The 13,578-nt window shown below is 44.2% G+C and overlaps 1 protein-coding gene across 1 annotated transcript in view; it reads right to left on the reverse strand.

Annotated features, from left to right (window-relative positions):
- Positions 1 to 2,273: 2,273 nt before the first annotated feature.
- The window catches only part of slco3a1a (solute carrier organic anion transporter family member 3A1a), a 49,436-nt gene continuing 38,131 nt past the window's right edge, over positions 2,274 to 13,578 (reverse strand). The window contains exons 3-10 of the mRNA XM_062547457.1: positions 11,447 to 11,545; positions 10,263 to 10,538; positions 7,913 to 8,077; positions 7,525 to 7,723; positions 7,026 to 7,197; positions 5,564 to 5,736; positions 4,695 to 4,759; positions 2,274 to 4,325 (exon numbers count right to left, since the gene is read on the reverse strand). Coding sequence (XP_062403441.1) covers positions 3,955 to 4,325; positions 4,695 to 4,759; positions 5,564 to 5,736; positions 7,026 to 7,197; positions 7,525 to 7,723; positions 7,913 to 8,077; positions 10,263 to 10,538; positions 11,447 to 11,545 — 1,520 coding nt within the window. The 3' untranslated portion in view covers positions 2,274 to 3,954. The remainder of the gene's footprint in view (positions 4,326 to 4,694; positions 4,760 to 5,563; positions 5,737 to 7,025; positions 7,198 to 7,524; positions 7,724 to 7,912; positions 8,078 to 10,262; positions 10,539 to 11,446; positions 11,546 to 13,578) is intronic.

Raw genomic sequence — 13,578 nt, forward strand, 5'->3', positions numbered from 1 at the left:
TAATCTCCATGTGATGTTAGGCTTATTCCGGCAGTGTGTCATCCTGTCTCCTGCCTTTCTGAGATGGAGGTTCACTCCACTCATGCGTTTATGCTCGCAGATGAAACGCCGTCCACTGTGTCATCACAGAGTCACCGTCATTTTCAAGGTTATTCTTTAATTGGGTCAGGAGGGAGTCCTCTTCACATCTACAGTTAAAGACGAATTCCTTAAATAATTGAATGTGTTCAATGGTAAGGTGACTTAAATATATACCTTCACATTCATCTAAATAAGATTTGGACATATACTTATTCTCATTTCATACTTTCCCCCCCTTAGTTCCATTAAAATTCAAATGAGGTCGACATGTCAACCAGGCCTCTACACAGACACACTGAGTAGACCATAGGGAGTCTGTTAAGCCAACGCTCCTGCTGGAGGCAAGTGATGAATCAGCCACAGACGCCTGCTATTACTGTGTATTTTCACCCTGTGAAATCAATAATTACCCTGCGCGAAGAGGCACTTTTAATTGCACGCAGGAAAATGATCTGGAGTGCACAATGCAATGCAACTTAATAAATCCTATGTTCATTTAACAAGTGTGAGTGAGTCCATGCTCTCACAAGATACGCCCTGAAGGCAGTTCATTTCTTTCTTTATGATAGTATCGCCAAAAACCTTCAGCAACACAGATAGAAGTTGGACAGCATTAGTCCTGTCACGATAACAATTTTTTTTGCTGGAAAAAATATTGTCTATATTAGAAATCTTGTGTAAACAACATTATTGTCATCTTTTTCCATCACTGCTTTTTTTGTATCTGCGCAGTGATGTTATTGCAAGGCCTCTGCAACTGCAGCTTTTGTTACCAGCTCAGGAAACTGGATGTGATGATGATGTTTCTTAAAGGGATAGTTCGGATTTTAAGACACGAAGTTGTATGGGTTCCCTGTCAGCAACGTAGTGCATCAGCACTGACTTACCCCCGACAGCGTCCTGTGAGCCGAGATCCAGCCGGTTTTTGATCGTTTTTGATGCCGGACTATTTTCTTCAGCAAGTTTCTGGGGTCACGAAAGTAAAGTGTTTTTCTTCTCAAAACCATATGCGTTCAACAGAGTGATATATTTGCACCACAAAAACGTTGTCCAGCTGTCAGTAGCGCGCAGTGATAGGAATCGCGAAAAATAAGTAAGTGATAACGAGGTTTGAATTTTTCCTGGACAACGTTTTTGTGGTGCAAATATATCACTCTGTTGAACGCATATGGTTTTGAGAAGAAAAACACTTTACTTTCGTGACCCCAGAAACTTGCCGGACTACTTTCTTCAGCATCAAAAACGATCTAAAACCGGCTGGATCTCGGCTCACAGGACGCTGTCGGGGGTAAGTCAGTGCTGATGCACTACGTTGCTGACAGGGAACCCATACAACTTCGTGTCTTAAAATCCGAACTATCCCTTTAAGTCACTTAAGAATGTCTTATTGTCATACTTCCTTACACCTGGCAGAAACTGAAAACACACCATGTATGAAAACGCACAACTGTATGTGTACGCAAGTTTTTAACCACAGAAACCTAAGACTTCCATATGATAGATAGAACACGTCATCTATGCTAATTACTCTTGTAGCTGAGCTGTATGCAAAGGGACACATATACAGTCCATGCTGAAACTATGGCAAACTTGCTGATAAAATAAGAGGTTTATTTATCAGTGAATTATGACTAATTAGATTGCCAGCAACAGAATTTTCAACTATGTGGATTGAGAATCACACTGGTTATGAAGGAGTAGAGAGACAATTATTAAGACCTACTCGAAAAAAACGTTTTTGCCCTGGATTAACAGGATGCAGAGATACTATTTCAAACACCTATTGGTGATACAGCTTGTGCATATCTGCAACAACAAAAGGAAAATACATTTTTGGAGATGATGAGGCACACAATCATGGTGCACTCAGGCCTTTAAAGTTAGCCATTGCAGTATTTTAGGACACCAAACACAAATGAGCAACAATTACAGTATGTTGAAATCAAATGATGCAGTATTGGGCAGTAGTGAGGTCTACAAAGTTATTGTCAATAGTTTTATTTATTGCGCGATAAGGCTTATAACGCAACTATCGTGATAGGCCTAGGGAGCATATTTGGTGTGCTTAAGATACTGACGCATTAGTTTAACATACATTCAATAATGTACACACACATACAGTATACACACATTCATTAACACACACGCACACGCACACAGATTCCCACATAAAGCATGACACTTACTCGTGGTCAAACTCGAGGTATAATTTTCTGAAAAATAATTTATTCTGCAGAATAAAATAAAAAGATATTTGCCATACAAAAAAGTATAAGAAAAAGGATACTGTCTACCATTTTACTGCAGAGAAATGTTTAGTTTGTAAAACAAAGTGAGTGTGCTATCAAGCCTTAAAGATGTATTCAAAACATTCATGTTTATGAATACAGTGACTGCCTGATGAAAACTAGTTTTATATCCCAAAGACAGTTATGTACCTTTAATACTGCTGCAGCAGACTCCCCTATGGCTGTAACTCAACTGTAGTTTGCAAATAACTTGCAAGATTTAAAGAGAAAAGACACTTTCTCACTAAGTTACAGAGATTTACCACAAAATTTTTTTCGTAATTTCCTTTTACCTGAAAAGGGCTAAACATATTGTATGTATACACAGAACTGTGACGCCATTAAAATGACATCTTTCATTCCATTCAAATTATGCTCAAATACATTTCTATTCTGCTGGACACATAGTCTGCTGGAAATACAATCTACTCCAACCTTTGTCTTCTGAAGAATAAAAAAATATATACATACTTCTATTCCCATTGATCTCTCCTCCACATACATGTGTCACTGCCAAAATATCCTCTAATAAACCAATGTTAATCTCAATAGCCATAAATTAATAATAAATGCACATTTTTTTTTGCTTTTACAATACAATATGTCTTCCCGCTCATCTGCCAAAACAATATATTAATAATTTCTTTTCCTTTTTTTCTGGACAACCGTTTACAATTAAGACATACTAAGGTTCAATAAACTATGTAAAATATGAGCATAAGGAAATTGCAGGCACAAGCCAACATAGAGATCCTCGATAACTCCATTATGTAATGCTAAAACCAACATCAGCAGACACAGGTATCTGTTTAGAACAATGCAATGACAGATATGAATTGTAGGACGGAAATAACATAATAATTGCTAAAAGTAAGAAAAAAAAGAAAAAAAAGAAAAAAGAAAACACACTGTGACTTGGCCTCAAAGTTGCATACTGCGTAGACTTAGACAGAGGAAACAAAGGCTACTACTTTGTTATGTGTACAGAGGGCCAGTATAGCAATGGCCTATGTAAATGTTTCCATTTTTATGAAAGAAAGTGACACTGAAAAAAAAGTAAGACAGTAATTCTAATTTGACACTTTTGTTGTAACCTTTAAGCACAGACGAACCTGTTCTTCTAGAATTGACTGCCGTAGTCAAAATAAAGAAGAAGAAAAATGGCTTGTGACCGATCAGCTAGCTATGAGCCGAGGACAAAGCCAAACAGTACAGTAGGTGTCTACCACAAAGAATCACGACAGAATTCACTGGAACTGAACAACACTCTCGCTGATATCACCCCTACAGAACAATATGGACCCTATTGAATGACTTGATGGATTTATAGCAAAAAAGTGCAGTAACAGTCTTCTCTTGCAGGGTCCTGAACCATAATGTAATTTTTTTAATAATCAACATTTGCCATGAAAATAAAACCAAAAACAAACCATCTATCCTTTAAAAAATAAAAACAAAAACAAAAAAAACAAACAAACAAACAAACAAACAAAAGAAACATGACTCAAGACATCAAGATAATCAATGAGAATCAAGGATGTAGCTTGTGTCCGGTTTAGTCCTGAATCCCATCCCCAGACCTCGACTATAAAACAGACTCCATGTTCTCGCACCACTCATGGTCCTCCAGGTTGTAAATAAACTTTGTCCTGCTGCCCGTGCCGTCCTTGGCCAGGCCGTCCATGTTGACGTTGGAGTTGTTGAACATGTCGGTGGGGCTCGGGTAGCCCTCGCAGTTCTTGATGTACTTCTTGTAGTTGCGGCGCAGGCACTGCCACGTGGTGGTGTACAGCAGGAAGGCGATCACCTTGAGGACGATCGCCATGCTCACGTAGAGGCGCCGGTAGGACACGTTGTCGTACAGCAGGCACGCACCCCGAGAGTCACACTCCGTGCTCCAAAAAAGGCAGGTTGAGTCGATCCCGGCGCCGAAGATCAGAGGAGGCGGGATAAAGCCTGTGGTAGACATGCAAAGGTCAGAATGTCAAAAAACACATGGGTGACCACCAGGGCAAAGTGCTGTGGCCATTATGGAATATATTGTGGAGAGAGTCAAACTTGGATTTGAAGGCCCTACTCAAGTTCATCAATCTTTAATGGTGTTTCTCTAGAGAACATTCTGATCTAACTCCGCCTTTCTCCAAACTGAATTCCAGATAAGGTTTTGACTTCCCACTTTTAAAGGAGGAATTTTTAATAGGATTGATCCAAGGATCGTACTTGATATCTTCTGCACTGGCATTATGTAAACAAGAAATGATATGAGGACATGGGGAACTTTTTAGGACATGAGGGACTTTTTTAATGCGGCTGATGTCAGCTCACCCAGTAGTCGCAGCAACAGGAACAACACTCCAAGGGCATATGACTTCAGGTCTGGGCTCACCGTCCTAGAAGACAGGTGAAGAGGTGGAGATTAAAACAAACCTGCCTTTTCATCAAGCCATCAGCTTGCTATTTTCAGTACAGTTACAGAGAAAGGATGATTGCATTGCACATGCAAGTAAGACTCATGCAATTATAGAGAGAGAGAGTTGGGGCGGGTGTTGAGGGTAATGAGCACAGGAGCAGAGAAAATCTTTGATTAGAAGCATCTTGACCTGTAGAATGTCACTAACTACAATGGCAGCGTTGAAGTCTATGCTTGATCTTAACTTTGCTTGTTCTCTGTGACATTCCCACGGCAGAAAGACAGACAGACACAGCAAGAGAGAGAAAGACAGAGAGAGAGAGAGAGAGAGAAAGAGAGAGAGAGAGGAATCCACAAAGGACACAGGAAGACTAAAATACAGCTTTGATGCTTTGAATGAAAATAGCTATTCAGAATGTCAAGCAAACTTCATTTTCACATTGTATTCCAAAGATGTGTCACTCAAAAAAATGTCTTGGGTTATGTGTTCCTATCAACACTTAATTAGCAAATCTATGTAAATGGCTTGACAGTGAGGACTACATTTTCATGTACATTACCATAACAGTACCATTAAAAAGGCTCAGATGACCAGACTAACATAACAAAAATTCTAGGGATTTGTACGAGTCATTCAAATGAATGCTGCTGACTTGGACAAACTCGGCACTAATCTGGTGTGAACTGCCAAATCAGATCAGGGCCAGATCAGGGCCAGATCAGAGCCAGATCAGAGCCAGATCGGATCCCCAGTGAGAAGGGGCTTGAGAGGCGTGCTGGTTACCTGATAAGGATGATGACGGAGGGGGTCTGGGCCATGGCTCCCACCATGCTGCACGCACAGATGACGCAGAGGAACGTGAGGAAGGCCTCCTTGCAGCCTGGACTGGGGCACTTCCCTGGCACCGCCGTGGCCAGCTCACTGTCGCTGGAGATGCATGAGCACCCCGACAGGTTCTGGAAAATTCCAAACGCACAACAAACGCCGTCAAGTACACTGTAATGCACATCATGAATGCACATTTCGTAGTGTTTGGTCAGTGTGGTCTCAGAACAAGTACACAGTTGGTTTCAGATGAATGCACTTACACCACAAAGTGGATTATAATTAAAAATATCACAATAATTTAAGAGAAAGCAGAGATGGCTCTCTGGACATTGATTTAGCACCATTGCACATCCCTCCCTGCTGAGTTACAATGAAGCCATATCATAATTGTATGCACTCCAGTATGTGCACTGTGCACACGTGTTCCATGAAGACGAAGATCAGGAGAATGCCTTCTCTTTGTCCGTGGCTAGCATCAATATTACAGTAAATGGCTTCAACCACAATCAACAAACAAACAAACAAACAAAGCAAGTACAGACAAGACAAAAACAACACAAACATCTCTCTCCCTCTCTAAAATGGCCACAGGTGTTTGCCTTTGGAAGCAAATAAAAGACCCTGGAATTTCATCTGTGAAAAGGTCACTTGTCGGCCCCTCTAGAATCTCAGGCTGATAAGGCCCATGGAAGGTTCCAGTAAAATGCCTGTTGCTCTTGCTGACTGTGATATGAAGGTGGCAAGCCTCTCTACCATAGCAAGCATCTGCACTTCATGGACAATCACCTGGCAACAGCCCAAGAAGGAGGAGTCCAAGCCAATATTTACAGTGCAGACTAAGTATTGTTGTTGCAATTGAACAACAGGACCCACAGCAGTTATAGGTTTAAAGCAAATGTTAGCTAAGATGTAATAGACATAAGGATGATTAGATACCATTAACAGGACCCAAAGCATCTCTGGAAATAAAGCAACGATGTAATATATCTAAAGATGTAATGGCTAAGATGATAATGATGATGATGATGTGTAGAGTAAAACATAATGTGTGTGCATATAGTGTGTGTGTGTGTGTGTGTGTGTGTGTGTGTGTGTGTGTATGTGTGTGTGTGTGTGTGTGTGTGTGTGTGTGTGTGTGTGAGACTGTGCGTGTGTGAGTGTGCGTGTGTGCGTGTGTGTGCGTGTACATGTGAATCCACCAAGGACACCATATTGCACCATGCCATTAAAAGCTCATTAACCAGAACACTGTGTCCTCCTCCCGTGATTCATAGTCTATGGTGGCGCCTCATTGTAATGGCCCAAGCATATGCATGCAGCGCCAAAGACAAACCTCCATCTCTATCCATCACAGCTGTGCAAAGAGAGAGAGAGAGACAGACAGACAGAGAGAGAGAGAGAGAGGGAGGGTAATGACCTGAGACAGAGGGGGAGGAAGCCCTTTCTTGGGTGAGATTTTGGTGCAGCCGGCGAAGCAGGACGACAGGTACGTGACGCCGTTGGAGCCACACACGGGACTGATGGATGAGGTGAAGCAGTTACAGTTACTGAGGCAGGCAGGCTCGGGTCTCTGACCCACGTTCAAGGTCCTGGAGAAACAGAGAGAGAGAGAGAGAGAGAGAGGGAGGAAGGGGGTTAAAACTCCTTTAATTATTAAACCATTATCGCACTCTAACAGGGTTATACCAGTGTGATATCCAAACTAAAACCCTCAGTCATGAGGCATGCAGATAGAAACGAAAGTGGGTAAGTTGTTAAGCAAATTCGCAACCCACATGTGCCCACACATCATAATGAGCCAGCTTGTCCTGGCACAACGGCTGTGCAAATGTGCTAACTGTCAGCCCTGGTCCACAAAGTCGGAGAACAACAACGAAAACAAACAAAAAAAAAACAAGGACACTGCCTGTCCTTACTCGTTGCCATAGGCGACTGTCACCCCGGCGACAGGTACTGTGTCACAGCCCAGGAAGAGGAATGACACGTAGCAGGCAGTGGAGATGAGGTTGACCAGCATGGCCATACGGATGGCCCCTAGGGCCGACAGATTCAGCTTCTTCACCAGCAGCCCTCCGAGGAAAATCCCCAAACAGGCACACGGAATGGCGGTCATACCTGAGAACACAACATAACACTTGTTTCAGACATCCAGTCAACCCTCATACTCGACACTTGACATCTGTGATAGAAATGTCTGCCATCTCTGCCAAAGCTAGCAGGAGTGAGTCAGCAGTTGAAATACCAAACTCCCCTCCCCTTAGGATGACTAAAGGTGGGCTATGGTGAGTCTTTGCGCCTGCTTACCAAGCAGCTGATTGGCTGAGCTCGTGGTGAGGTTGAATTGCTGCTCGAGGTACTTCCCCAGGAAGGCGGCGAAGCCGGCCACCACCGCTATCTCCATACACGCCGCCAGGATGATGCAGGTGAACACGGGATTGGACAGGAGGTGCTTCGTCACCTTGGGGATAACTGGACAGAGAGAGGGAGAGAGAGAGAGAGAGAGACAGGTGCGTCAAGTGAAAGCTTGCTGCTGAATTATGGGTGCTTTTTTCACACTCAATGGCCGTTTTGCTCATGAAGGCGGCTCATACATGTTCTAAAGACATTTGGGAATTTCTCCATCCGCCTCCATCTGTACACAGACAAATTGCTGCTTTGCCACTTTAATTCTCCTACACAGCTGTTACCCCAGTGACAGGAAGACAGACAAACAAATGCACTTGAGCTTCTGACAGTATCATTGCCATCTCAGAACACTGGAATGTGACAATCTGTCCACGATCTGACAGCGTCACAGCTAGAACCACTCCTCTAGATGTGCTTCACTACACTCCAAGTTGTTTATCCTGAAGAATACAGAAACTTCAAAAGCAAGAAAACTGTCTTCTGTCATTCTGTCTGTTTTTTCTGCCAACACGAACGTTAGTGTGACATGGTCATTTACTTTCCGAGTCCCTCAGGAGAGCCATCATCATCATCACACTTTCCTTCACCGCAGTCTCTGACTTTCTTGCCTTCCTCCACTGCCTGCGCCTGGGCTCAATTTAATTCTCCTGTTGTGCATGGGTAGCATGCGTCTAATTGGCCTCCCACACTTTCCCCTCTAAATTTAGACATTTACGAGAGCCACATGTGACAGCCAGTGATGTCCATGGCTTTCCAACACTAAAGTTTGTGACTGTTTTCCATTCTTGTAAAAAAGCTCTTTTCCCCTGTAAAGATGTGGCCGTGAGACAAAGGATGAGGGCCAGTCACACATGCCCTCACTACACTCTCGTCAGTTCAATCTGTGAGGCCGGGTAACGGTTTCCTCCAACTGTGTGGTGACTTCATTTTGGCAGACAAACTTCAAAGCTGTCCACAGAGAGTAATACAACTTTCATAACAAATGTCATTTTCCCCCGCAAGTTTCTCTTGCTCTGTTGCTCCACATTTCCAATTCAACACCACGTTGCTCCCCAAACAAGAATCATCCAAATGAGCTAATCAGCATGGGCAATACCAACTCCTGCAGTGGACTTCATAAATCACAATAACTTCAGAAATCTGGGGAGTCTCTGTTACAGCTGTTACAACGGCTACAGCTTTAGCCCAGCATCATTCATCATCAGCTAGCAGCACACAACGCTGTGGGCGTATGGGCCAGAACTGAACCTGATCCGAGCCAGACCCGCCGACTTTCTACAATAAAAGGTTGGAGCCAAAAATGGTGCTATTTGGAAGACCGGCACAACTATAGGCCTACAATTTCAGCTTGTAAAGGACGGAGAACGGTGGCTAACGAGACAGCTAAGACCAGTGGAGCGGTCAGTGAGGGAGGGCAGTAGCCCCACGGTAAAGCGAGACACGCTTGTATAAGGGCAAAAGGCCTTTATGTCTCCCTAATAACACCTATATGGGCTAACACTACTACTTATAATTCAGCAGACAGAGAAGAAAGGGCATAGACTCTTAAAACAAATGTGTTGGAAACAACACAAACTGTTATTTTCAACATACAGTGTATACCGTGTAACAAATAACTAAAGCAATGTGTTGGAAATAACACAAACTGTGTTGTCCCTATCTGTAGTCAGAGATGTGTTGTTTTCAACACATTCATTTTAAGAGTGTAGCACAGAAAGGAGAAATACTGCCTAAGTCCCTAGAGAGATCTGTTTCATGTTTCAGCGACACATTCTTTCTCTTGGACCCATTTTGATTCAGTTGATTTTGGGCAACAGCTACTCATTATTCCAATAATGATTCTCACTTCAGTGTTCCTTATATATGTACTTTTTTGAGTGGCTTACTTCTAATCTTAAGTACATCTCACAACAGCATGCACTTCTATAAGGGATAAATTACACTAATTAATTGATTGAGTAATAACAATAAGCTCCTTAGAGGGGTGGGCATGTTTTCAAAATGGTGGAGCAGGAGTGGCAGGAGACACAGAAGAATTTGGAGAGACGGGTGCGCACATCCAAGAAAATGTTTAACAGGTCCCAGACAAAAAACGTGTCAAAGAGTAAAGGTGATGGTCTGCACACTGTAATGGCTCCAACATTTCTGTTCGATCTGTTGATCGAAACGTTGCCTTTTACGTGTGCAGACCATCGCCTTTACTCCCCCAGGAGACACATAAGACACACACACACACACACACACACACCTCTGAGCTGCTGGCAGCAGGAGGGGCTATTGCTGTTGTCTGGGTGTCCGGCAGCGACTCCGTTGCTGGGCTTGTGCTGGTCGTAGTCCTGCGACATGCTGGGCGAGAGCATGGCCTGCTCGCTCTCGGCCCGGGGCTCCCCGTCGTGCGTGGGCAGGGACTGGGGGAAGCCGAACATGAAGAGTGCAGAGAAGAAGAGTAAGGCACCGCACAGGAGGAAGCCTCCCCACCACGCTCCGATCCAGCGGGGGTCATCAGGGGTGATGCCCAGCTTGCCTGCAGGGGGACAGAAGACAAGCACACAGATCACACACACAAATACGCACAAACAGCCAGAGAGACAGAGAGAGAGAGATAATGCATGTGTGTGTGTGTGAGTGAGTATGACAGAGAGAGAGAGAGAGAGAGATAATGTATTTGTGTGTGTGTGAGTGAGTATGACAGAGAGAGAGAGAGAGAGAGAGAGAGAGAGAGAGAGTGAGAGAGAGAGAGGGAGAGAGAGAATGAATAGGCAAAGATTACGAGTGAACACACAGACTCCCTCTTCATGCTGAGAATATTCATAGCCCTCATCATAAAGTATACGGCTCATCTGCATGAGACTCAACATGGACACGAAGTGAATTCTCCTCCTCTGCACACTGAGGGAAACACAAAAGCATTGAGACTCGTCTCATGCATTTATCCAACCTAATTGTCAGAGACAAACACTCGCTCCGTGGACTTCATCCAGCTGATTTTCCACTCTAATCTCTCTCCGGCTTTTAGAGCGGACTCACAAATGGAGGAGAGAGGCCTACTCACTCATCCGCTGCGTTAATTGGCAAATACATAATCAAACATGCGCAGCGTGACAGGGGCCAGGGACACTTAGAGAAACCTAAACATAACCTGGACAGGCCTTTAAGGCAAATGAGGGATGATCTTGGAGCTAATATGTCTAAGACAAATTATGCATGCCCGCTGCCTTTTCAGAAAAAATAATGGCATGTAAATAATGGAACTATTATTGTAATGAGAGAAACATAAGAAGCTGCATCCGTGTGAGAGCAGCGAGCAGAACAGAGAGGCTGTCGAGGCATCGGCGGGTGTAATTGAAGGGGTATTAGTTGTGGCTCGCTGCGATGCTTCGGCTGTGTCGCGAATTGATGCACAGGTGAGGGGAGAGGGCCGGGGGAACTCACTGGTGTCGATGAAGATGGCGTCCACGTAGAACTTTGTGCAGACGGACCCCAAGATGAAGCCGCAGGCCGGCCCAAACACCAAGGTGGAGAACAGGATACCTGCAGGAACACAGGGGAAGGACACGGAACACACATTACTACAAGAGCAAGATGGACTGTTGTTGAAAAAGAGCAAGTCAGACAGGGTGTGTGTGTGTGTGTGTGTGTGTGTGTGAGAGAGAGAGAGTGAGAGACAGACAGACAGAGAGAGAGAGAGAGAGAGATAGAGAGAATGAGAAGAAGAACATAAGAGCTTTGCCCGCAGCGCATCATCACACTTTCAATAAGCTGCGATTGATGAACAAGCCACGTGTGACAGGAAGATTCTGTTTAAGTGGTGCATTTGCAAGGGGATCGCTATGGGAGGAATGCTTTTGACAGTGCATGGAGGAAGAACAGTATACATGGGTTTCATCAGATCCCTTTCCACAGGTGTATTAACCAAGCACCATGCAGTCTGCATTCATAATCTAGGTGCTTGATCTTTTTACCCCTGTGGAAAGGGACCTGATGAAAGCCATGAATAAAGACTGCTTGTGTGTCCAGGTGTCGCTTAGGCCCTACATGTTTGTAAATGGCACAGGTGTAGATTATGATTTTCTTTTTAGGTAGCAGCAACAGGGTGTTAGCTGCAGCCGACCAACATACGAGGAAATGAGTGGTAGGCTACTTATATTAAAATAAAGATACGATTACAGTTATTGTTATTAATGTTATTACTGTATTTCTCCTCCAACTTGCTCACAATGCCCTGGAGATGCTGGTTCCTAGGTGTGATAATGCTTCCTTTCTCACACACAAAGAGTAAAGAAACAGTTGAAGAAGATGAAACAACCACGGAAGGCTTATGACGGTGGCCAACACACCACTTCCCTGTTGCAAAATCTTCCAAGGCAAAGACATACTGATACACTAGCTTCTGCTGCCACCTTCTGTTCAGACGCGTACAGTAACACAGTGCAACGCTGATGTAGGCAGGTCGTGGTCCACAACTAGCTCCTAATAAAATCATCAAACTTTAAAGGATAGAGCAGAAGTCACACAGGAAGAAATGGAAGGGAAAGTGTGTGTGTGTGTGTGTGTGTGTGTGTGTGTGAGAGAGAGAGAGAGAGAGACAGACAGACAGACAGAGAGAGTGTGACAGTATGTATGTGAGAGGGTCTTGAACATGTCAGAGATGCAATAATGAGTCCCTATTTGGCCACTAGGGGGCACTATCTGCCAATGAAAGAAATAAGGCCCCTCTCATTTCAGGTGCCCTTCTCTCATTTAAGACTGATACAAAGGCAAGTCACCAAATTCAAGCAGGTGGAAATGACCATATACAGTGTACAGGATAATATTTGTGTCATGGGTCCCAAATAAAAAGATTCAAAAATAGACATTAGAAATGTGGGTGGCCCAGACCAGAGTATGCCCAGATTGCCCACCATGGCACAGCAACTAAGATCTGAACACAACCCTGACCTTAGAAGAGTCTTATCTCTGACTCACCGTGCCCTATGAAAAACAACAATCAAACACGAGCTTAAGGTCAGTTTGTGCGTGACGGAGCCAACATTTCAACCACTGATGGGCAAAAGACCAAAATGCAGCTTCTGACCACTACAAACACTGACACCTCAACCTAAGAATACCTCAGCTTCTCTCCAAACGACTGAGGACCACTGCCGGCCGGGTGAGGCTGCACTCTGAGACACTGCGAGGCCTCATGTGACACAACCACGGACCGCCAATCAAATGTGCCGGACATCTGGGGCAGAAAAATGTGTCCACAAATCCCCCATTAATGCGCCGGCGTCCAAAAGCATGACAGCGGCCCGGCAGAGAGCCACACGCCGGCCACGGCTTCCCGCAGAGATTACGCCGGCTTCACTCACTTCACTCTCATCATCCCCTCTGGGCCAAAGCTCTCATTAAACTACACACCATATTGCTATTGTTTTCTACTGTACTCAGGGTGTGTGTGTGTGTGTGTGTGTGTGTGTGTGTGTGTGTGTGTGTGTGTGTGTGTGTGTGTGTGTGTGTGTGTGTGTGTGTGCATGTGTGTGTGGAGTGGGGAGATCTGTTGATAGTGGCTTGAGTGGGTGAAT

The sequence above is a fragment of the Sardina pilchardus genome, chromosome 10 (genome assembly GCF_963854185.1).
Source record: "Sardina pilchardus chromosome 10, fSarPil1.1, whole genome shotgun sequence".
NCBI classification, from domain to species: domain Eukaryota; kingdom Metazoa; phylum Chordata; class Actinopteri; order Clupeiformes; family Clupeidae; genus Sardina; species Sardina pilchardus.